The sequence below is a fragment of the Mytilus galloprovincialis genome, chromosome 5 (genome assembly GCF_965363235.1).
Source record: "Mytilus galloprovincialis chromosome 5, xbMytGall1.hap1.1, whole genome shotgun sequence".
Classification (NCBI taxonomy): Eukaryota; Metazoa; Mollusca; class Bivalvia; order Mytilida; family Mytilidae; genus Mytilus; species Mytilus galloprovincialis.
In genome coordinates this window covers 57,586,582-57,611,980 of record NC_134842.1, presented here as the reverse complement: position 1 = coordinate 57,611,980, position 25,399 = coordinate 57,586,582, and the positions used below count along the sequence as shown (strand labels likewise).

Below are 25,399 nucleotides of genomic sequence, written 5' to 3'. Positions count from 1 at the left end.
CTCACTAGTGGAGGGTAGCGTATCAGAACATCGGATTTTAATGAGATTGGTTAAAATCAAACTTAGTTTAATTTTGAACCCTTTGGACTTTAATGTAGACCGATTTGAAAACAGGACCAAAAATTAAGAATCTACATACACAGTTAGATTTGGCATATAACAGAACCCCAATTAATCAATTTTTGATGAAATCAAACAAAGTTTAATTTTGGACCCTTTGGGCCCCTTATTCCTAAACTGTTGGGACCAAAACTTCCAAAATCAATCCCAACCTTCCTTTTGAGGTCATAAACCTTGTGTTTAAATTTCATTGATTTCTATTAACTTATACTAAAGTTATGGTGCGAAAACCAAGAAAATGCTTATTTGGGCCCTTTTTGGCCCCTTATTCCTAAAATTATGGGACCAAAACTCCCAAAATCAATCCCAACCTTCCTTTTGTGGTCATAAACCTTGTGTCAAAATTTTATAGATTTCTATGAACTGAAACTAAAGTTATAGTGCGAAAACCAAGAAAATGCTTATTTGGGCCCTTTTTGGCCCCTTATTCCTAAAATTTTGGGACCAAAACTCCCAAAATCAATCCCAACCTTCCTTTTGTGGTCATAAACCTTGTGTTAAAATTTCATAGATTTCTATTCACTTTTACTAAAGTTAGAGTGCGAAAACTAAAAGTATTCGGACGACGACGACGCAGACTACGACGCCAACGTCATACCAATATACCACCAAAAAATTTCGTATAAAAAATAAGACACAAAAGTATTCCTATAAGAGTAGTTGCAGCACTCCATACACATTTGTATGGGCTGGACATATGAACAATCAATAACAGGCAAATAAGCAAACAAAGAGTCTGTCCAACATCTTTATTTTCTACAACTATGAATACCCATATAAAGATTATGCAACCAACAAAAATGTTCAGGTCCGTTTAAATAAAAACACGTCAAAAATTTAAATGAATGTAATTCTTTTAGAAAAGTTTTTGGAATATTAATTTTCTTCAACTATGAATACCATGTGAAGATTTTTAAACCAACAAAAATGTTGAGATCCATTCAAATATAAAGATGTCAAAAATGTTAAATAAATGATATTTTTGGCAAATTTTTGTAATTACAAGTGATTGTCACAAGTTCAATTTCATTCATGTATATTCAAATGCAAGCTTATCAGACCATTTTGACCTTTAAAATGTAAGCTTTCAATAATTTTATAAGCACTATTCATTGAGTATTTCTCCAACTTGAAGCTACATGTGAGCATATACAGGATTTCATAAACTGAGGTACCGGTACATACCTTTCTTGTTACACTTTTGAACAATTTCGCAAACATGTATACCTTCTGGATATAGCATCATTTTAAAAAGTCTGAAATATTTTAAAGCAGCTGAAACCATTGGTAGTTATTGGCTTTGAACCATTTTTAAGAATCAAAGAAAGTGAAACAATCGATTTATGATTTGACTGATTTCAACAGCTATCATGATTTTGTAAATTTGTCATACCCTATCAATAATAATATTAACCTCTATCTAACAACTTTTAATACAGCAAACATATAAATATCAAGATTGTCATACAATCAGAAACATGCATTTCAATGTAAACAATAAACAAAATAATAAAAAAATAAAACAACAAACAAACAAAATACTGTAAATTCATAAATTATTGCATGCATTTATTATTGCGATTTTGTCATTTTAGACTTAAATGCGATTTTAATTTTAACAATATTGTGAAAAAATCCTCTTTTATTCACATAAAATATTTCAAAATGTGAATTTAAATTATTGCGTTTAAAACTCTGCGTATTTTTCACAATAATAGGAACCTCGCATTAATTTCTGAATTTACGTACTATAAATCACATCAAAACAGAAATAAATAAATATATATGATTTAAGTATAAAATCTGATAAGATTTCAAGATATGAAACTAATGCATGGAATGTAACAGTACACTACAATCTTGCATATAAGCAAAAAATAAAATGAGTTTGATCATTTTGATATACATTGCTCATTATCTCCATTGATTTGAAACAGCAGATATATTTGCATATTGTTCTTCCAAGGGGATTTTCACACTTTTCTTTAACACTAGGCTGTCGTAGTAGATTTTATTATTGATTGTGTTATCAGGTAAATAGCTGTGGTGTAGTGGTTAGTGCATCGGACTACTAACACAAAGGTTCCTGGTTTCATTCCCGTTCAGGAACTCAATTTTTGGCTCTCCCTTGACACCATCTGCGAAAATGGTCTTGAGGAAACGATGATAGTCCGGAAGGGGGATGATAAATGGCTGACCCGTGTTAAGAGAAAGCCATATCTCTTGCACGTTAAAGACACCCTTGTAGATTTCGATAAAAGAGTAGGCTAATGCTGCTACAAGGCAGCACTCGCACCCGCAGAGTGGAAAGGGATTAATATAAGTTGCAAAACTTGTTTCCCAATCCACTATAAATAAATATGTTTAAACTAAACTAAGGTAAATAACGTTCGAAACTGCTATTTTCAAATCACATGGTACATGTATTATGAAAATTCTAGTACATTTATAACATTAAATTTGGTGAAATTTCTGCTGATGATCATATTTGTGTCATAGCTTATTAGACGAAATGTAAACGCATATATTCCCTTTAGTCTTATAGCATTATTGTGTTATATAATTGAATGAGTTGACTCAATTCTTAAAATTCTAAAGATGTAAATAGACATCTGATAATTTTTTGTTGAACGTTGACTATACAGCAGGTTTAGAATTTTATGGGCATGATGAGATATATCCAAAACTTTAATTTTTGCAAACTTAATTTGTTAGATATGGTGTTACAACATTAATAATACTTTTGGAAAAAATATCACAGATATAGAACAGTCAAAAAATGTAAAAATAATAACAAAGATATGAATGAGACAATTTATAATAAATATTGACCAGCAGTGACCTTGAACATAGGACAAATATGACACAGCTCAAATACATGCAATTAGCAACAACTATTGGAACTATTTTATAATTTTTTTTTAACCAAGCATGATTTTAAAATTGTTATTTTAATAATGTCCATTGATAATGTATATTAGTTTTACAACAAAGACCTTAGTGGCCAAGTTATCTTACATAGTTGGCTTACATCCATGGCTATTTTCACAAAAAAAAGTCTTTTCTGTCACAAATAAATCAGAGTTACATTCAGCAGATTTCACTTGCAATGTTGTTTTGCGTTAAGATTTGCTGTCTTTTTAGATAATGGCAGTCTGCATCTACAGTAGCAGTGGAATAACCAGGGGGTGGAGTTCTAGGGGTTGGACCCCCTTTTTTTGACGATCAATGCAATTGAATGGGGAAATATTGTTGGAACCCCAGTTTCTCCCTAGTTGTACTTTTCAGGACACATTCTAGAAAATGAACAGATAAATATATAATGACCCTGTGGTAACTCTCATCTACACTTAATACCTAGATATTATCCAGTATTTGATTCAAATTTATTGTGTTATCTTCCCTGCAATTGTAAACATAATCCACTATTTGCAAGTAAAATGTCTATTCAACTATGCCATATCTGTCAGATCTAGATTACTGTATAAGATAACTGGTCAATACAAAATAAAAAATACAAAGCAATGTACAACAGTATCTTTAACACAATCAGAGAGGGAAACTGTATAGAAATACTAATTTTCGTTGGTTGTAAATCCTTTTATATTCTTTCAGATATTGATTTTTATGTCAGATGGTAGATTTTCTATGTCTCAATAGTTACAGTTTATTGCAGTGCTGATTATATCTTAAAAGCAGTATTTCCAATCAAATCAAAAGCATAAAAAATACCATACCATTATACACAATCAAATATGTATCCAGAGGTAAAATAGAGATGCTAAAATGAGAGAGACCGCTTATGTCCATATATCATTATCATGATGGAATGGTAAAGTTTTCACTAGTAATAATACATCTAAAAAGGTTAAGTAATTGCCGTTTCCCATTTCTACTGATAATTGTGAAATTACATTAGTTATTCTTTAATACATAGTCCCCATCAGTTATGAAATGTTTATACAAGTTAAATAATTCCCATCTCTAACTGTTGGGGAATGTCAGTAATTCTGTAGTTCCTTGATGTTATGATAGAGTTCTAGACACTGTGGATTAGCCAAAGCTCCTTTCTGTACAACCTCCTCGCCCATCATAGCCTTCCTTACTGCTGCCTCAACCTTCTTACTATTAATAGTGTACTGTAATATACAAATAAATACTTATCAACACTTTAATAAACATGTAAATATTTATTTGCATACAGTAAATAGGTCAGTACTCTGGATTCATTAATATTTGTTGGATACTAATTTTTCATGGATTTTGTGGAACCACAAAACTTAAATGTCCAAGAAATACAAGTTTTCTAAAGGAATGCATGGAGACTTCGCCAAAACCACGAATTTAAACATGTTAAATATCCACGAATATGCAAGTTTTCCACAATCCACGAAAATTGGTACCATTGAAAATAAATTAATCCCCAGTATTATAAAACAAGTTTGGTGGTACAGTGTTCTATAGTTGTTTACATACGTACACATCTTTTAGATTCTAATCAATAGTTGTCTCATTGGCAATTCAATCATACCACATCCCTATATTTGTATTCTGTTCTAAGTTAATGAACATGTTAAAGTTAAACTATGTGTTTAGTAAGCTTTCATTACAATTACTGAATAGTAATGAAAACTGTTTGCTTAATGTACCAAAATATTTGAATATGATTAAGAAATTATTTACGAACTGTCTCCTTTAAAAATTGATGATGCCATAAGAATTCAATGTGCCAAAAAATAAAACAGAAATAGTATCTTCTTCTTTCAGCCAAAATGTTATCAGGTTTCAAGCAGTCTAACTTATCCATATTTCTAAAAAAAAAAAAAAAAAACTATCATTCTGACTACAGAAGATTTTGGTTAAAAAAATTAAAGATATGAGTATAGGTTCATAGATTTGGTTCACATAAATAGATCTTACTGGAATATCATCAATAGGTAATACTACAGTTGGTACATATCTGACACTTAGTTCATTTCTGATACAAGTCTTAATTCTGGTAACCAGTTCACTGGAGAAATTGCTTCCTGTGGCCATCTTGACAAACAGAACAACCCTCTCTTCAGAGTTATCCTTCTTCCTTTGTGCTACACAAACACTGTCCTGGATTTCTTTAAAGGACTCAACTGCAAAATAAAAATATGATCCCAATCATATAGTGAACTGCCTGGAATATTTAATATTGGTATGATGTATACCAATGTAGCAATGCCTTTAACTAGTAGATCTACAGTTTGTAATGCAAGTATGATTCTCAGTACAAACCAGAACTTACATAACCTCGCAAATGCTTTAGACAAAATTCAGTGTAGAGCATGTGAAAAATGTAGTATAACATATTCTTTAGTTTCTTTTTTAACAAGTTAATAAATCTGTAAACGTAAGGAGATATATTTTAATGGAATGCATTTTTTAAGCCATCATTGCAATAACAGCTGCTTGCTTAAAATAAACTTCCCCCCCAAAAACATTCCACTGTTGGAGAAATACCCGCACCCCTATAGAATATTACTAGCTCTGAAGTCAGCACTTTTGTATAATCATGAAACAGCATTGGTATATTCATCTTTTCTTCTAAAGTTTATGAAATGAAATGTGGAATTTAACAGAGGTTTTCACCCCAAGCCATAGATTGTCTTTGTCATTTTTTGGCCATCTTTTCACAAATTTTTAAGTCTTTAAAGATCTACTTTGAACATGTCCTACTTTGTATTTGACTTGGTCTTTCAACTGTTTAGAACACTTTTGATGAGTCTAATGTAGATGAATTCACATTAGGCATACCAAATTATAAACCAGATATCTTTGATGATTTTTGTTCCTCTGTTATATTACTTGAAGTCATTGATTACAATTGATATTTCTGCATCTAAATCATGTGACAAAATGGCTACTCCTACTTTTTACATTGGGAAAACATTATTTTGTAAAATGAAATAGTAAAGGACAGTGTCCAACTAAAACCTTCCCTTATCTTTAGCCAGCAAGGTTATAATACATGTAGATGTTTTTTTACCTGAATTTTTGTGGGGGCGTGGACAAATTGGCAGTGGGAACTATACAAGCCCGATTATGGTACTATAGTTTAATGAAAAGAATTGCTGTGACATGCATGTCCACAGAATGTAAATTATTCATACTGTTAACTTATTATAGACTTACTCACCTACATTGTAGATTTCAGCACTACCAAACCTAACACCATTAGGATTCAATACACCATCACTGAAATAGATGTTGATAATGAGGGTCATCTGATCATTAATAGTTATAGAAAGTGAAGTGGCTTATTATTATCAGACTCTTAAACAAAAAAGAAAGTAAAAAAAATGCTATCCCCATTGAGGCACTCCTTTAGTACTACAATGTTCCTGGTTCGTGTTGTTTATTCTTTAGTTTTCTATGTTGTGTCATGTGTGCTGTTGTTTGTTTGTCTTTTTCATTTTTAGCCATGGGGTTGTCAGTTTGTTTTAGATTTATGAGTTTGACTGTCCCTTTGGTATCTTTCGTCCCTCTTCAATTAAAACTTGACTTTTCCAAAAATAACAATTTGATCAGTTTTTTATTAATATTTGTTCATTATTTGTTTATAATAGCAGATCTCAGTTTCTTATAAAACAAGTAATACTCTAGTCATAATTTGTTAAAATGAGCAAGGAATTGTTTGACATGAGTACAATGACTGGAGTCACTAGTGGAGCAACAAATGATTCCAAATACAGATGATCCTCAACAATCAATGTTATTAAAGAGTTTGTGCTATTCAATATTTAATTTATTCTGTGTATAGTTTTGAGGACTGAATTTCATCTTTTCTTATAGTTTCTTTTTGAAATAAAATACATTGGATTACTTAAGTGGTATGTATTATCATTTCGAATGCACATGTAAAATGACTTTGGTGCAAATTTAAAATATACATATCAATTTTGCCATTAGTAGTTTATTATTTTAAAAGAGATATAATCTGTCAATTATCGTATTTCTTACCTTCTTCCTAACATAACAATACCACCTGTCTGACTATTGATACAGCAATGGTCTCCGTGTGCCCAGACACCTGTAATTACAATACAAATAACATCAAATCTAAACATTGAAAATAAGCCTTTGAAATTTTCTCAATCATTTAATATAGATCATGATTTTGCTTCTTTTCATCATCATTTTTGGTCTTTTCTTATTCAAGTTTCAAATTAATTTCCATACACATCTGGTAAATGTTACTAATATACATTGTTGCATGCATCTTTGGACCCTATTTCTTTGTTACATGAATTTTCTTATATATACAATAATCTTCTTCTGCAAGCAAACAAATTGGTACTCTGCATTCCCAATAATGATGTTATTGTATAATTCTATTCATATTAAGTTAAATACCTGGAAACATTTCAAAGTAAGCTTTTTTGTACTTCTTTCCATCAGTATCATTCCAGAAAAATACAGGCATTGATGGAAATGGTTTGGTACAGACAAGTTCTCCTGCTTCATCAAAGACTTGTTTGCCTACAACAAATCAAGGTTGTAATATATATCTAAGTAAATATTATAGCAAACAATTTTTATTTAAGGAGGCTCGAGGGTATAAAAATTTCAGAAAAAAAAATTAACATTTGTTTTTCATTACAAATTTAATTTGTTACCTCTTGTAGTTGTTACTTTATCATATGGTACAAAATCATTCAAAACAATCACTTCGTGTTGGCCCCAGATGACTTTTAAAATGTATAGATCATTGAAAAAGTTCAAAATTATCTCCCTTTGGTGGAAAAATGCCATTTTTTGGCTTTAAAATTGAAATATCTTTTTTAACTCATCGGTGACCTATATTTTTTAATATAATTTCCGTATAAGCTGTACTTAAACTAAATTATTGTAAAATTTGAGCGATTTCTGTTATAAATTTCTTTTTTTATTTCGATATTTCCTTTATTTCTCCTATTACTTCAACAGAAAAAACCCACCTTTACAAAAATGTATGCTTCTTTCGAAGGCAGATTGTGAGCGCAAATGAACGGTGACCCCACTTTTTTATTTTATTTTTCTATTAACTATAAGATAAAGTTTATTTATAGAAAAATATAGACAAATGCTATATAAATGATTTAGACCCGCGAACCCCCTTAATATGAAGTTTTGAGGAATTTCTATTAGGTGTGTTAAGCGTATGCCTTATGGCTCTATATATATTTAGTGTTTACTTCTTATTTAACAACTCAATCTATAGAAAAAAACACTAAGAACCAATAATGACTTTAGTTAACAAAAAAAGTCATGAAACTTTTTAATGTTTCTGCTTTTTAAGGGTGCATTAAAAACAAACAACTGAAAATAAATTACTCTTTGAATTGAACATTAACCAATGAGCTACCATTTCAAAATCATGCAGGTTCCTCGAGGAAGGAAAAATACTAATTCTTGAAGAATTAATTGATTTATTTACCTTCTTCATCCCTCGTTTCTATGGCACAGCCCAAATTAGGACCCTGGATCTCTCCTTTATATACTGGTACAGTCCAATTCTGACCCATAAAACAGGCTATTATATCTGTTCCACCTATAAAAAAAGAGAAAAGATATAAGTATTCACTTCTTTAAAATGTATGATGATGTACGGCATTATTCTCATTTAAACATATGTTAAGGTGGTATAATAACACTACAGGGAGACAACTCTTTAAAATCAGCTGAACATTTTAATCAGGTTCTTTTGTTAAGAAAATATGAAACTTATCAATGATAAAAAATAGTCGTTTGTCAAACTGCTATATATCCAACCAAATTTTTCTGATAATGTGTCTGGTTCAAGTTTTTTGAAATTTTAATATTTTTGTCAAAGGGCAAAGTAAATATTTTGTTAAAATTTAATGAAAATTAGACAAGCCAAATTAATTTTAGTCAAGGTGTTTGGTACCACCTTTATGTAAATGTCTATTTTAAAATATATCTTCAGTAAAATCTCTATTTTTATACTTCAAAAAAAGACAATTTTTACAGAAATTGTCAATTGTTTCTTTCTTAAAGTTTATCATCAGTACAACTTCCTTCACCAATAAAAGCTAACAACAAAGAAATAGCAATATACAGTTAACTCTCGTTGTCTCGAACTCGGTTGACTCGAAATTTCGGATGAGTCGAAGTTTTCACGTGGTCCCGAACTTTGTTCCATATAAATGGATGTAATTTGACTCCTGATGAGTCGAAATTGGATGAGTCGAAACTTCGGTTGAGTCGAACTAAATTTACAATCCCAAGGTTAACAAAAGCATTCAAAATTCATTTTTTATCTCGAACTAATACACATATGTCAAAACATGACCTCCGGCATTTAAATAGATTGACAAGTTAATCTGACAATACACGTGTAATTAAATTTCCAGTCACTGACCACTGTATTGATTTAATGACATGCTATTTAAACGAGTGTTTACCTAAGAATATCTTTTATAGAATTTTTATAAATGATTAGTGATACGTTGTTAATGTTCATGAAAATGTATTTAAAATGTTTACAAAACAATTAATTGTGATTTACACTAATGAGCTTGGGTGTGTATAAAGTAAGGATTATGACTTCCGTTGATGATCACCTAAAAACTACTCAATCGGCGTCTTTAATCTTGTTGTATTTTCTTTTGAAAAGAAAGAGTGAGATAAAACAAAATGAAGAGAAATCTTAATTTTCTAAAATCTCTTGTATCCGAGAAGAAACAATTTTTTCAACTATAAACGACCTGAATAACGAAACTATCGATTGGAAACTACTCTCTGTGATAAAAGCCATACGAAAAAATGTAACTGAAACAATTGAATAAGTAAAAATAATGTTATTATAATAATGAAAGACCATAACATACAAATACATTGATCTGATACCAGAATATCGATCCCCCTCCCATATTCAACCGGATTTATTTTAGCTTTACCAAAGTAAGCAAGAGTTGTTTCCCTTGTTCTGTCAAACTTATGGTTTTTGTTTGAGTCGAACTATGTATATCTAGAAATATTTCGATGGTCCGGCTGACTTCGAGATAACGAGAGTCGACTGTACTAGCTATAGACATGTTAAAATTGGTGTAATCAATCAATCATATATAACAGCATTACATCTTGAAGATTAAAAGTATATAATAAACAAGATTAAAAGTATATAATAAACGCAATTCAATAAATTAGTAAGCAATATGTTACCTGATATAGAAGCTAGGAGTAGATCTTTCTTTATATCTGTGTATACATAATCATATGACTGTGGTTTTAATGGAGATCCAGTAGATAATATGGCTTTCAGACTTTCCAGTTTGTGTGTTTTACCTTTAAAAAACAATGAAATCAACAAGTAAGAAAAAATCTAATTAAAAGTGCAAATATTAATTCATTTTTGTTTCAATCAAACTCATTTCTATGTGATGTACAGTCATAGGACAAAGTCAGTTCCTCATTCAAAAAATGTCCTATCATTTCAACCAAAATAAATATTTAAAAAAAAAATATTACCAAGTAACTTTAGGTGCGATTTTTATAAAATAGATACCATAAGATGTAGAAATGTCTGAAATTTTATTGTTTATTTGGTCATAATTTTTTGTGCAGTTCATTTTCATTATCTTATGGGTTAAAAACAAAGGCAAATTTATATGTCAAATTTAATTTCAAATCCATTCTCTCGATTTTGGTAAAATGTACTTTTCAATCAAGAAAGTATGTCTGTAACAGCTCACCTGGTGCTTGTGAAAATTAGTCAAGTGCTTTGATACTATATGGTACATTATTAAACAGGATACTTTATTATCATATTCACCTGGTTTTAATCCTCTATCCTCCATTACTGCTAACCATTTGGCACTTGTACCTAAAAATGTTATCCTGAAATTTAAATGATCAAAATCTGCTTTAATATCAAGTTCAATGGAATACATGAGTAATGCATATTGACCTCAAGTTATTTTTTCATTCTTTGCATGTGTTATTTGTTGACTTGACCATTGGAGTATGCCCCTATTTCAATCTTGTTTTATTCATGATATTCAAAACAGGCTAATTTCATAATTAGCATGAAAGTGTCTATGTTAAACTTTTTTTTTAAACTTTGACAATCATCATCAATGTAAAACTTTCTTCCATAAACACAACAAACATTTTCTTGGAGTTAAGCGGTATTGATATAAGCCAATATATTAAAAAGTTCAATGGAGAATGTATGTTTGTATGCTAAAAATGAATATCCTTGATAAATACAATACTCCGGCGATCCTCAATCAATAAAAATCAGTCAATCCACATTAAATGTTTTTATCCCTGTTATCTAATTCACCCGACTCTATTGCTTATCCACATTTACATGCATGTGTGATTGTTTATTTACTCTAATTGACCATTGGTTCAAATTGGACCTTTAACTTATGTTATATTTTGATTGTAAAGTTACAACTTAAGTTGCACTAATTTCAAAAGCAGGAATAGTTTGCTTTTTTATCAAACTACAGTATATATTCATTCGAAGCTCAGTTTTCAGTGCAGCTATATGTTCGGTTAAGGAACGAATGAGAACATAATTATGTTTAATTCAAACAATATTTTGTTGATTTATAATTAATCTCATATCTTCTAATTAAGAAATAATTCATGGGGGCTTGAATATATCGTTATTTTACCATGGGTTGGCCCTTTATGACAAATATTTTACCCTGAGCGATAGCGAGGGGTAAAATATCGGCATAAAGGGACAACCCGTGGTAAAATTTAGATATATTCAAGCCCCCATGAATTATTTCGATTCTGAAAAGACAAATATAGCAATTGTTTTGGTTCAAAGCACACTAGATGGAGGAAAATATTTGCCGTTCCCATAAATTAACCCACTTTAAGATTGGCGGTAAAGAACGGAGCAAACAGATTTAGTGACATGCTCAAACTATTTACAATAATATATTTAGATAGATTTGGATGAATTTTAATGATTATTTACTTATATATCTTCTATGTATATAAAAAAGGGCTTATACCACATTTTAGTATTGTTTGTTTACGTTTCATTCTGGTGATGATTTTCGGTATCAGAAGCGTGTATTTTCCTGAAAAATGCTTAAACTATTACGTTATCATTCTATGACGTCGTGTACTCCATCCATAAACAATCATATGACGTGGGAGTACAATCAGAACAGCCCAACCAATATATTCATATTTTACCACGGGTGTGTACTCAAAGCGTTTGAAGGACGTCATTTTAGAATTAATGTTTAACCTTCCTTTTCAACTTTTTGTGTATTTATAGATTATCGTTGATCATCTCAACGAGGTTGATTTTCTCGCTTGAGCCGGTACGGCCAAAGCAAGAAAGGCAATCGAGTTAAGATGGCCAATGATAATCTGTTTATCGCTATTTTACCTATGACGACATTGTCAATTTCATGTCAATTTTCTTAGCAACGCCACGTGCCGCCTTAGTTTCTAGCGATAATTTTCCATCTCAAGCGAGTAGCATGATATAAATAATTATCACAAAAAAAGATCAAAGGAAAATGGCACAAAATAGCGATAAAATCTAATACAAACTCTAGTTCATATGAGTTAAATGATTATCAATTATTGGTCAAATCATTATATATATTTTTGAAAAAATAATAATAACAATTACCCTATTTCATCTATCAGATCCCACAGAACTGTATCTTTTGGTACCAGTGGTGAACCATCATATAAAACAATAGCAGCTCCAACAGCCAATACTGATACCAACCAATTCCACATCATCCAACCAACCTATAATGAGGTCACAATATATAGGTTACTATGACCATCAATACATTATTGAACTTGCATGTAAAGTATATTAAATCAAATAAATGAAAATAAACTTTTGAATAGATGTGTGTTTTAAATGTCTGAGAGATGTGGATGTTATATAGACAACTGGATTACTTATCTTACAATTCCTTACTCGAAATTTACACTCTGATTATAATTTCAAAAAATAAATACATAATATCTTTGCTTCTACCCAAGTTTTAGATTATAATATTTTCTGTCTTTATCATATGATATAAAAAAAAAGAAAATGTGGTATGATTGCCAATGAGACAACTATCCACAAAAGACCAAATTGACACAGACATTAACAACTATAGGTCACCGTACGGCCTTCAACAATGAGCAAAGCCCATACCGCATAGTGAGCTATAAAAGGCCCCGATAAGATAATGTAAAACAATTCAAACGAGAAAACTAACGGCCTTATTTATGTAAAACAAAAAATGCCTTCTTCATGTCAGATTAGGAGTGTTCAAGTCCTTGTCTTCTATGTTTTGTTTTACATAGTAACTTAAGCAATCTTATGGCTTTTTCTATGGAATGATAAATCACATAAAACATGTTTTGTGCATAGTTATTGTTTTAGAAATTCCATAAAATGAAACCAAATTCATAAATATTTGGTATTATGAATTTCAAAAATAATTTTGTACTTACAGTTGTATAATATAACATAATATCATCTCTATCCATATCACTTTGTATAACATGCTCCTCCATGTGTTTAAGTAATGTCCCCTAGAAAATATAATGTCTGTTTTACCAATTAAAATGAACAAGATTGAATAAATAGTAGCCGCTAATGAGATAACATAAATAAGAACTTCAGCTAGCACCCCAACATTATAGGTTGACTGGTGGTTGTTAACATATACAGAGGTTTATGATATATGCATGTAAACATGTAAATATGAATAACAGTACACCTCCTTAAATAATAATAATTTTGCGTCATATACTGAAGAACAATAAAAATGCGCCACTACTGTTTATTTCTTTGATGTGTCTATAATACACTTACCCCAACAGAGTGAACCATACATTTAGGAGCACCAGTTGTTCCTGAGGAGTACATGATAAACAGGGGATGATTAAATGGAACTTGCTCAAATTTTAATTCTGTTACTTCATCCGAGTTTGGTAAAAAATCTTTTAAAGCACATCTAAATTTAAAGAAAACATGCATTATCAAACAATTACTTTATTGACATAATACTTGTATAAAATGGAATATTTACTCTTATGAAGGCATTTAAAAGGGCACAAATGCCATTCTTACTGACAAGTGAAATAGATTAATAAAAATCTTAATTCACAATGTTTTTTCACTGAATCCCACCCTCCTCTTAACTTAATTTTGGGAAAATTGATTGACCAATATGGATATATGAAAAACCGATTTTGGATAATCAAAACTTGCAGCAATTTTAATCCCCACCCCACCCCCCAAACTATTTGATTTAAGTTTTTTTTTATTCTACATTGATCTTTTGATGTTGTCCCTAATGATCTTTGGTTATGTATAATAAAACTGTGGAGAAAGTGCTATTATACTCATTAACATGATAAAAAATAAACAACAAACTTACCCATTTTTTATATTAGATAAATCAAATAATGCATCTGGTACAAATGGTATCACAACAACTTTCTCTAATTCTGGTAAACCTAGAAAAAATAATAAATATTTTATTGTATATGTTAAATGTTACTTTTATCTGTTATTAATGTGTGATTATTTTCCCTTTTCATTGTGTGGATAAATACGGATATAAAGTGTTTTTAAAGTCATATGAAACAAGTGAATGGTGAAAAAATAATGTTTATCCAATTCTTGAACCAATGCATGTATAATATATCATAAACTTAGTATTCTGTGCATGGTTTTATCATTGTTTACGCATCCATATTTTATAATCGTAAAAAAGAATTTCTCTTAGTCTGTTATGATGTGAAAATATGGCAGCTAATCAATTGTTGTGTTTTGAAACCATAGTTTACAGATTGTCACCTTTTTAGTAAACAATCAACAAAAAAGCATGGAAATTGAGCACATGTATATGTACAATAAGATAATAGTTAATTTAAATGACAGATCCATACATATTGCAATCACCAATTTTTTACAAGAAAGGTCACACATTTGTTTTTTATTCATATTTTTTACATAATTAAGGCCATTAGTTTTCTCGTTTGAATTGTTTTACATTGTCTTATTGGGGCCTTTTATAGCTGACTATGCAGTATGGGCTTTGCTCATTGTTGAAAGCCATACGGTTACCTATAGATGTTAATGTCTGTGTCATTTTGGTCTTTTGTGGATAATTGTCTCATTGGCAATCATACCACATCTTCTTTTTTATATATTCACGCTGAGTTCACTGTATACAGAAACATATTGGCGAATTGTTTACTGGAAGCAAGCAATTGAAAAACAAGTTATTTCTTCAAAATTTTGACAAATTATATAAGTTTTATAATACAAACTAACCATTTAGTTATAAAAACATATGTATCATTTTTTTTTTTTATAATTTGAAGTTTTATATGACTTTAAGATGAGATCATTTTTTTGTAAGTACAGCTATATTACATCATTTGAGCATAAACTTGATATTTGTGTATTCATTATGCTCTCTTCACTAAGATCATCACATTGTCTGGATTCAAAATTATCACGAGGCAACTTAAGGTGGTTACCAAACCCCTTGACTTAAATTAATAAGACTCGTTTGTAATTTTAAAATTTTCACTTTGACCCTTTGACACATACATGAAATTTAAAAAATCTTTAACCACACACCTTATTTCGAAAAGTTTCATTAGATCTTATTTTGATCATAGAGAAGATTAATATTTCCTTAACAATACAATGTAGAACATGTGTAAAACGATCAGTTTATTTTTACAGAGTTATCTCCCTGTAGTGTTATGTATCACCTTAATTCTTACCTTGGACAACCTGTGCAAGTTTATCTAAATGATTATGTATTTTCCCGTTGTACCAGACTGCATTTACACTAAAAATAACTTTAGGTCTGATCTGTGTAAATCTGTCTAAAACACCCTACAAAATAACAGTAAAAGCATTATCATATGCTAATCTAATTTTGCAAAGATATACAAGCAAATCATTATTCTCAATACATTTATTGCTGTATTTCTTTTTTTTTTTATTATTATTATTTTGTACATTAATCAGGCCATAAGTTCTCTTGTTTGAATTGTTTGATGCCTTTTATAGCTGGCTATGTTTCTGGTAACATTTGATAGCTATTATTTGGGTTTCTCTGTCCTGCATGTTATCCCATTTATTTGTATTGTAGTCCTGTCATGTAGTGTTGTCATTTTAGTGTATTTAACATTGCCATAAAAGTGGGAGGTTTGTCTAGCCACAAAACCAGGTTCATCCCACCATTTTTTCTAAAAATGTCCTGTACCAAGTCAGGAAAATGGCCATTGTTATATCATAGTTTGTTTCTGTGTGTGTTGCATTTTAGTGTTGTGTTTCTGTTGTGTTGTTGTTCTCCTCTTATATTTGATGTGTTACCCTTAGTTTTAGTTTGCAACCAGGACTTGTTTTTCCTCAATTGATTTATGAATTTCAAACAGCGGTATACTACTGTTGCCTTTATTTGACTTATTGTTAAAGACTGTATGTTGAACTATATTTGTTAATTTCTGTATCATTTGTTCTCTTGTTGTCTTATTGGCAATCATATCACATCTACTTATTTTTATATTTGCAGTGATCACTACTTCATGGTAACTTTATCTGACACAGGACAAACATGGTGGGAAGAAAATAAAAGATGGACACAAACCAGAAAACATAATGCTACTTTGCTATTTTAGGCAGGGTATAAACATATCATATAGAGAAGCCATTATTTTCTTTTCAAAGTTTTTTGAACCATTTCTGAATATCTCCTACATTACCTGAACACCAAAATCTGGTGATGTAGAGCTCCAAACAGCACCAATGCTGGCCACAGCTAACATAGCTTCTAACGCCTCACAACAATTTGGTATGTACCCTAATGAAAATAAGTTTTCTTCAGTATTTTTTATGCATTTTCAATCAGTTTCTACAGTATTGTTTTCTCCCTTGAATTGTTTTACATTTGTCATTTCAGGGTCTTTTATAGCTGACTATAAAGGCTTTGCTCATTGTTGAAGGATGTATGGTGACCTATAGTTTTTAATGTCTGTGTCATTTGGTCTCTTTTGGAGAGTTGTGTCATTGGCAATCATACCACATCTTCTTTTTTTATAGTTACAGTTTACAATACAAACATCAGCAGCCATAGTCCATCAGCTTATGATGCATTCTTTTTGCCAACATCAATTAATGAAATAAAGTCATTTTTAAAATTGAATGTAACATTTGCAAAAAGTTAGTTTTTAAATTACATATAATTTCTGTGGATGAATTTTCAAATTTGAAATTCCATATTAATTTTATTGCAATAATTCAATGTTGATGCAAATTAAATATTTGTGAAAGTTGTTGAATTTGACAATGTATTCACTTTGATACGTGTATGTGCCCTGTTTTCTTCAGATACATACCAACAACTCTGTCCCCTTTTTGTACACCCATTTTCTTTAGTGCTGTTACATATCTAGTTACTGACTCTCTTAACTGTCTGAAAGACATCTTAGATACACCAAGACCTTCTCCTAAAAAAAAAATCAGTTAAAACTTAGTTGAACCTACCATGTTTTAGTATATATGTGCACATTAGGAGTATCAGTTGTTCCTGAGGAGTATATGATAAACAAGGGATGATTAAATAAAACTTTTTTTGTCTTTTATGATTTTTTATTATAGTTTTTTTTAAATACTTTGGAGTTTAGTAGGACATCCATTATCACTAAACTGGTACATATTTTTGTTTAGGGGCCGGCTAAAGCACGCCTCTGGGTGCGGGATTTTCTTGCTGTATTTAAGACCGATTTGTGGCCTTCAGATGTTTTCTGCTCTTTAGTTGAGTTGTTGCCTCCCTTACACATTCTCGATTTTACATGTCAACCAGGTGCTCCGCAGGGCGCAGCTTTATATGACTGCAGAGGTCAACCCTGAACAGTTGGGGCAAGTATGGACACAACATTTAAGCTTGATACAGCTCTGAATTTGGATTGTGATCAAATTCTTGACATAATATGAGTTTCGGACACAAAACAAATTTCAAGATCTTACTAATCTATTACGCAATATTGTGCAATTAAAGATTTCTTCTTCAAACTTTTCAAAAATTTGGAATTTGAGAAACTTGGAAAAAAAATTTGAAAACTTCTACCAACCCCTTTTTTTTGCAATAAGTCCAAAACCTGACATTTCTTTAAGCTGGGGTCACACATTCACGATGTTTACTGCCGTCCTTGACAGGACCATTCCCGATTAAAATTTGTCAAAAGTCTGATCAAGATCCTGTAGGTTGCACTTTGTAAATACAGCTGTTTCTCAAAACACGCCTCTTTTGGGGAGATCTTGAATATTCATAGAAAATTAATTTTGTTTACATACTGGTTCCCAGTTATGCTCTCTGTATTCCATCTCACAGAGACATAACTTTGGAATGTTACCAGTAAATATACATGTGCATATTGTTTACATTGAAATCTGTGGTAACCTTTCATTCGAGGTAGGGGTAGTTAAGAAAATTAGTGTTAGTTTAAACTATGAGAAGTTCAGGGCATATAAACGTTGAAAATATGCCGCACAGCCCTATATTTTGACCTTTGAAAAAAATTGTGGTGCATACATGGCATATGAACGTTCAATTCTAGGATAAGATTTTTTTCAAAACTTCATAGTAAAAGTGAAAAGTGGTACAGTTTTAGTCGTAAAAGGAGTTCCTATGGGAAATTGCATTGTCAATATTTACAGAAATGCAACCTGTAAATCGTGGATGAAAATTCAAACTTGAATTAAAATTTGTAAAAAACTATTTTTAATCACGACAACAATCAAATATTGTTCAGGAAGCGTCGATATTCAACCATTTTAAAGCGAATTTGTCCCGATAATCCAGTTCTCAATCCGATTCTAACCCGATTTGTATCTTTCGCATGGTAAAATTCGAACGATTCTGTCACGACTGCGTCCCGATTCTACCGAATGTAAACGACAGAGTTCTGACAGTGAACCTACGCTGACGGAAGTTATCCATTAGAATACTGTCGGCATATTCGCGATAATCAGGTACTGTTGGAACGTAATCCTATCATTGTCCGCTCTATCACATTGCAAACGGCTTTGTCTTGTCTCAGTCGTATTGCTTTCTATAATTATCGGGACTCTGACGTGGGTATCATTGAAGAATTTCGTATTAATAACGAGACTGTTCCGGAACGGTTTCGGCAAAAACGGTCGCAGTCGACAAGATCTGCATCCGAACATACCAAACATTGTATGTTTACTGTTTTTTAATTACCTCCCTTAAACTGCTTTTAAATTGTCTTAATTATGATAGTCCATTGACCAAAAAAACCTTGTTTCACCCCTTTTTTTTGCCCCTTATTCCAAAAACTTTTAAGCAATAACCCCCCAAAGTCATTACTAACCATCCCTTAATGGTATGGAAACTTGTGGTATAATTTCAGAGAGATTCATCCACTTAAACACAAGTTATTGTTTGAAAACTACAAAAATGCTTATTTTGGGCCCCCTTTTGGGCCCCTAATTTCCTAAACTGTTGGGACCATAACCCCCAAAATCAATCCCAACCTTCCTTTAGTGGTATTGAACCTTTTGGTAAAAATTTATAGTGATACATGAACTACATCTAAAAGTTTTTGTCCGGAAAACCTACTTTTCCCCCTTTTTTGCACCTAATTCCAAAACATTTTGAGCCATAACCCCCCTCAAAGTCATAACTAACCATCCCTTCATGGTATGGAAACTTGTGGTATAATTTCAGAGAGATTCATACACTTTAACACAAGTTATTGCTTGAAAACTACAAAAATGCTTTTTTGGGCCCCTATGTGGCCCCTAATTCCTAAACTATTGGGACCATAACCCAGAAAATTAATCCCAACCTTCCTTTAGTGTCATTAACCCTTCTGGTAAAAATTTATAGAGATCCATTGACTAAATCTAAAGTTATTGTCCGGAAACTAAAAATGTGTCTTCAGACGACAACGACGCAGCAACATGATACCATTATACGACGCAAAATTTTTTTTTGCGGTTGTATAAAAATCACAACCTGCTAAAGAAATAACTGATGGTCTCTACTGAAATAAATTGTTTACCAATTGTTTGAACTCTGAAATTAATATTTTACACATCCAATCTTATCAATAAAGACCATTTGTTTTTATCATATGCTAAAGTAAATATATTTTTTTTTTATTTTTTAAATAATTTTTACCATATTTATCATCCACTTACCTGTAGCAAAAACAGCCACCCTGTCATCATTGTATCGTAATATATTTTCTGTGAAGTTAAGATGACACCCAGAGAACCATTCTGGTATGTCTGCAATATTTTTCTCTTTATCAACAACCTGCAAAATACATGAATTTCCTTTTTTAAAATAACTTTTAGCTGATAATTTTCAAATTTTATTATTAAAGATTATCAACACCTATCTTATGCATCACATTAATATAGAAAACTCAGTTTCTTATGATTGATTGATTGGTTTTTTAACTCCAATTTCATCACTATTGGCTATTTCTTGAAAAAAAATTGTTTTTTAAGAGTGTCAGGAGAGAACCACTACCATCTGCAGGAAAACTGTCAATCCTAGTAAATTAATATTAGAAACAAATGCATCAGTCATGTGGATGGTCAAACTCAGTGTTGACAGGACAGTGATATGGTACATGTAGTTTGACAACTAAGACCCCTGGGCCACCAAGGACTAAGCAACTTATGAAGACTGTATATTGACTTTCAGACCCCTGGGCCACCAAGGACCAAGCAAATTATAAAGACTGTATATTGACTTTCAGACCCCTGGGCCACCAAGGACCAAGCTACTTATGAAGACTGTATATTGACTTTGATATTTCATCCATGTTTTATGGGTTTTATTTGTTATTTAGTGTGTGTTTTATTTTTGTTTGCATATAACCCAAACATTTTCTCTCATTTATTTAAAAATACCTGTGAGTAGGGTTGAGAATATATAATGTCTGTAAATTTGAACACTTCCTCCCAGAATTCACTGTAATTGTCACATGACCACTGATGAAATTCTTTGTATGTTTCTGAAAAGCAATAAAAATAAGAATCACTAAAATATCCTGTAAGAATTTCTTTTTACATGAACATGTACTTTCAGTGAATTTCCAAATTTTGATTTTATTTCCTCTAGATAGTTTACCAAACAATGGTTGACATGTCCAATGTTCAAGTCTAAAGGCCTTTCAAAACTGACCACAATTAGTATTTACTGTATTGAAATGACCTAAGATCAGCTCTGAAAACCTTCAAGCAACAATCACTTTTTAATTGTGACGTCGAACTTTTAAAATTGTAATGTCAAATTTTATAGGGATCCAACCCTCAACTTGTGCAATTTTACATAATTATGGTGGATACATTCATTTTGCATAAAAGTGTAAATAAGTCTAATAAAATATTTGTTTAATTATAATATTATAACAATATGTTTCTGTTTCAAATGACAAACAAATCATTTAAACTTGAAGTATAACAAGATAGGTAAAACATATTCATTTTTAGCATTTTTAAATGACAAAGTTGCCTGAACATGCTGAATATCAATCCCAAAGCTGCCTGATAATCTATCTAAAAAAATATATGGAAATGTATCAAGCCATTTGAAGTTTTTGGTAAAACAGTGTTTTGAACAATGAGTCAATGCAAGGCACCTCTCTGTATTGGGCTACCGAGGCCAACATGGCCAAAATCAATAAAACGAGTCAAACTTTAAATTTTCATAACAATCATTGATTTGTTGCTTAAAGTTCAATGGCAGATATTACAACCAGAACCAGCTTCCAATGTCAAACAAAACACATATTTTTGTTTTAAGCAGGGGTTTCATTATCTTTCTTGTTGACTGGGACATTCTTATTTGTAGGTGATACCTTTTCAATATATTCAATGAACATCTAATATAAAATACCTGAATTCAAGCGATTTTTGTCAGTAGGTTAGGAGTGTAAAAGTACCAGGTACAGCCTCCTAATAAATGGCCAGTTAAAGTAGTTGTTACATTCTGTGTTTTCCAGTAAAAAATACAAGTTTAACTGTACTTATTGCTGTATTCTACATTGGAAATAGGAGGGTTGAGATCTCACAAAACATATTAAACCCCACCAAATGTAAGTCAGGAACTCTGGCCATTGCTAGTCTTGTATGTTTTTCTAATTTTGTTTCATTTTTATGTTTAGGAGTTTAGTGTGACATTTATTTCCATGAACTAGTCTAGTACACATTTTTGTTTAGGGGCCAGCTGAAGCCTACCACGTGATTTGGGATTTCTTGCTGTGTTAATTTAAGGCCCATTGCATTGGTAGCCTTGGGCTGTTTTTTCTGCTCTTTGGTTGGGTGGTTGTCTCTTTGACACATATCCTGTTTCGATTCATAATTTTAACTTGGTGGTTAAACAATCTCTTACTTATTCTAGCATAATTTTATTATTCAATGATAAAAATATAAACTTGTAAATGTCAATTGTTGACATGGTTGAGATTCAATTGGCTTAAAAATTTCCATGTATTTTTGATTTTTTTTTGTGCAAAATGGATTTTTAAAGTTTGATCTTATGTTGTTCTGCAATGTCATTAAAATAAAATCCTTGAATTGCTCTTGTTCTGATATGTAATGCATCAAGGATACACAACATATCAGAACAAGAGCAATTCAAGGATTTTATTTTAATAAGATTGATTGTTCTGTTACATCACTGTACAGGGTCTGTGCGGACAAACAATTTTAAAGGGTCACATTCTGTATGTTGCTGTCCCAAGTCATGAGCCTATAATTTGATGGTTAATATCTTTTGTTGCTGACTTGCTGTATATATGTATCATATATGTTTTGTTGTGTACTGTAATCAGACCATAGGTTTTCTTGATGAATCATTTTACATATTTTGAAGTCCAGTTATTATACACCTTTTTATCAAATTTGGGTTTGTTGACGGCTGAAAGGAGACATATCACTGCAAACATTTAACTCATTTGGTCTCTGGGTAATAGTTGCCTCACTAATCATACCTTATCTTCTTAATTTTATATACATTGTTTCCCTTTGAACAGTTATTTTTCATAATTGGGATTTATGATTTACTTCAACAAGCCATGCCATAATGATGGTTCAACGTTACTAACTGTCCCTTCAAACAAATGTGAAGAAACTTCACTAAATACCAAAAGATAAAACCACTTAGTCCAAATCTTTTGTGACTCAGGAAGTAAATGTAGATTAAAAGTTTAAGAACCCTTCAGCTAATCTCATAAAAAGTGCTCATTGATGGCATTCTTGCCCTCAGATTAAAAAAACTGGCATACATGTACATGTACATTTTTGTATTTCATTAATATATCATATATTTGGAAGCCGATCTTTAAATAAAACGAGAAGCAAGAGTTCAACAGAGATTCTGAAATTCTATCCAATTCATGAAATTTATTAAAGAATGACTAAATGCTTCTTTTTTATTTGGTGTACACAAGGATTTGCATAGTAAGAATCTATACAAATCCTTGGTGTATACAAATTTATATTGCGAAAACAATCATAATTAAATGGTCTTTTTAAGACTTTTGTTGTTGATCAGGACACAAATGTGAAGTCAACCATGAAGGGTGTTTCAACTTGTGTATAACTGGTTATTATTACACAATGTTAAAAAAAAGCAGTTGACAGCAATCCAACAACATAAAAAAAATATATATTTATTAAAAAACATAAGTATTGCTTATTTCGGTTACTAAATCATCATCTTTGTCTTATATTTCAACCATGCACTAGATTAATGAATAATGATTATCACCAATTGATGAAGACAACTACAGTAAGCTTATCGTTAACGTTAATCCGACGAAAAAGTCAAAATGAAAGTAGAGTTTTTTTTCTGACACTCACTTAAATTCACTGAATATTTGTCATTGATCAACTTCCTAAGCTTGTCCATCTTTGTATTTTTAGAACATTGTGGTTCCCATTTAATTGGTGGAACTAAACAACCCGAATCACCGGAGCAATCCATTTTCTACTTCAGAGTACAGTTTTGTTGATGTTCGATGTTCACAACGTGTCTTATGGAGTCGAATTGCGTCAAGAAATGTAATACGACTACTTCCGGTTAAGTTGTAAAATATAGTGCATAGACAGCTAGAAATGAATAAATATTACAGTGTGCGAATTAATTTACTTAATGAAAGGAATACAAAATTGTTTAAGTTTTTTAAAAAGTATACATTGGGATTCTATGAAACATATTTTCACTTTAGACAAAGACAAGTGGGTATAGTAATATCTCGGACCATTTTCTCAAGATTTCATTGGTTACATCAGACACACACCTCTCATGTGCTGTAGTTTTGACATCTTGACCTTTTCGAATTTTTATATACGAGGCATAACTATTGAGGCTTGTATAGGGTATATTGGGATACGGGATATTTGCCATTTTAATTTTAGGGATATGGGATATTTGTCCTAAAGGTAAATGGGATATGGGATATTGATGCATTTATAAGGATATTGAACTTTTAACATGAAAAAAAATATGTGGAATTTAAAAGTTAAGTACAGAAATATTTACATCTCACTTGATAGTCCTTGATAAAATTGCCCAAAAAAGTTTAATATTAAAGGTCATTTTAGTGCTTTGTTGATTTCAATTGAGTTTATGGTCGTTTTATTTCTAAAAGTCATCCAAACCCAAGCGAAAAGTATTGATTTATATGCTCATGTGTACTGATAATTTTAAAAGTATTTGTTTTGCTTTCCATACCTCGTTCCTTATTGTTAATTTTCCTTTTTAGATGGTGATGTTCCTTTGGCACTATCTTACGGTGTTTGTATATCACAACTCCTCCGTTTTGCCCGTGTCTGTTGTAACGTTTTGGATTTTAATGAACGAAATATATGTATTACTGGTAAATTATTAAGTCAGGGATTTCGTTACCACAAATCCCTTAAAATCTTTACTAAATTCTAGATTTGGTTTTGAAGTTTGGTTCTACCTGTAGAAAACTTATTTCCAAGGGGATAGCACATCCTCATTTTACGGAGATGTTGTTTACCGTGCCATTGGATGCTGGATGTGTAATGATTGATAATTTAGTCTCAGATGCATTACTTTTTATTAGTTGTAATTGGCATTGAACTAGCTGTCAGTAACTGCGAGTACTCTCAGATCTGTACTGAGTGTCTTTTTTTTTATGGGATGTACAAGTACTCGGTCACGTCCACTCTCTGTTTTTGTTAGATGTATTTCTATTTGTATCCATCTGATGAGTT

General features: G+C 31.2%; 1 protein-coding gene across 1 annotated transcript; it reads right to left on the bottom strand.

Annotated features, from left to right (window-relative positions):
* Positions 1-854: 854 nt before the first annotated feature.
* LOC143076113 (acetoacetyl-CoA synthetase-like) lies at positions 855-24,194 on the bottom strand. The gene is made up of 18 exons (XM_076251766.1): positions 24,017-24,194; positions 21,062-21,165; positions 20,339-20,456; positions 17,509-17,619; positions 16,876-16,973; positions 15,889-16,003; positions 14,526-14,604; positions 13,958-14,099; positions 13,594-13,674; positions 12,764-12,888; positions 10,925-10,989; positions 10,315-10,437; positions 8,567-8,680; positions 7,504-7,629; positions 7,111-7,180; positions 6,287-6,345; positions 5,041-5,246; positions 855-4,259 (listed from the first exon to the last, which is right to left on the bottom strand). Exons 1-18 carry the CDS (start codon positions 24,138-24,140, stop codon positions 4,122-4,124), a joined length of 1,998 nt encoding a protein of 665 aa, XP_076107881.1. The 5' UTR covers positions 24,141-24,194; the 3' UTR covers positions 855-4,121.
* Between the last annotated feature and the right edge of the window lie 1,205 nt (positions 24,195-25,399).

Coding starts and splice junctions, on each gene's coding strand:
- LOC143076113 (XM_076251766.1), bottom strand. CDS start 24,140: ATGGATTGCTCCGGTGATTCGGGTTGTTTAGTTCCACCAATTAAATGG. Junction 20,457..21,061: donor ATTCTCAACCCTACTCACAG/GTATTTTTAAAT, acceptor TGTATTTTGCAG/GTTGTTGATAAAGAGAAAAA. Junction 10,990..12,763: donor GATCTGATAGATGAAATAGG/GTAATTGTTATT, acceptor TTTAAATTTCAG/GATAACATTTTTAGGTACAA.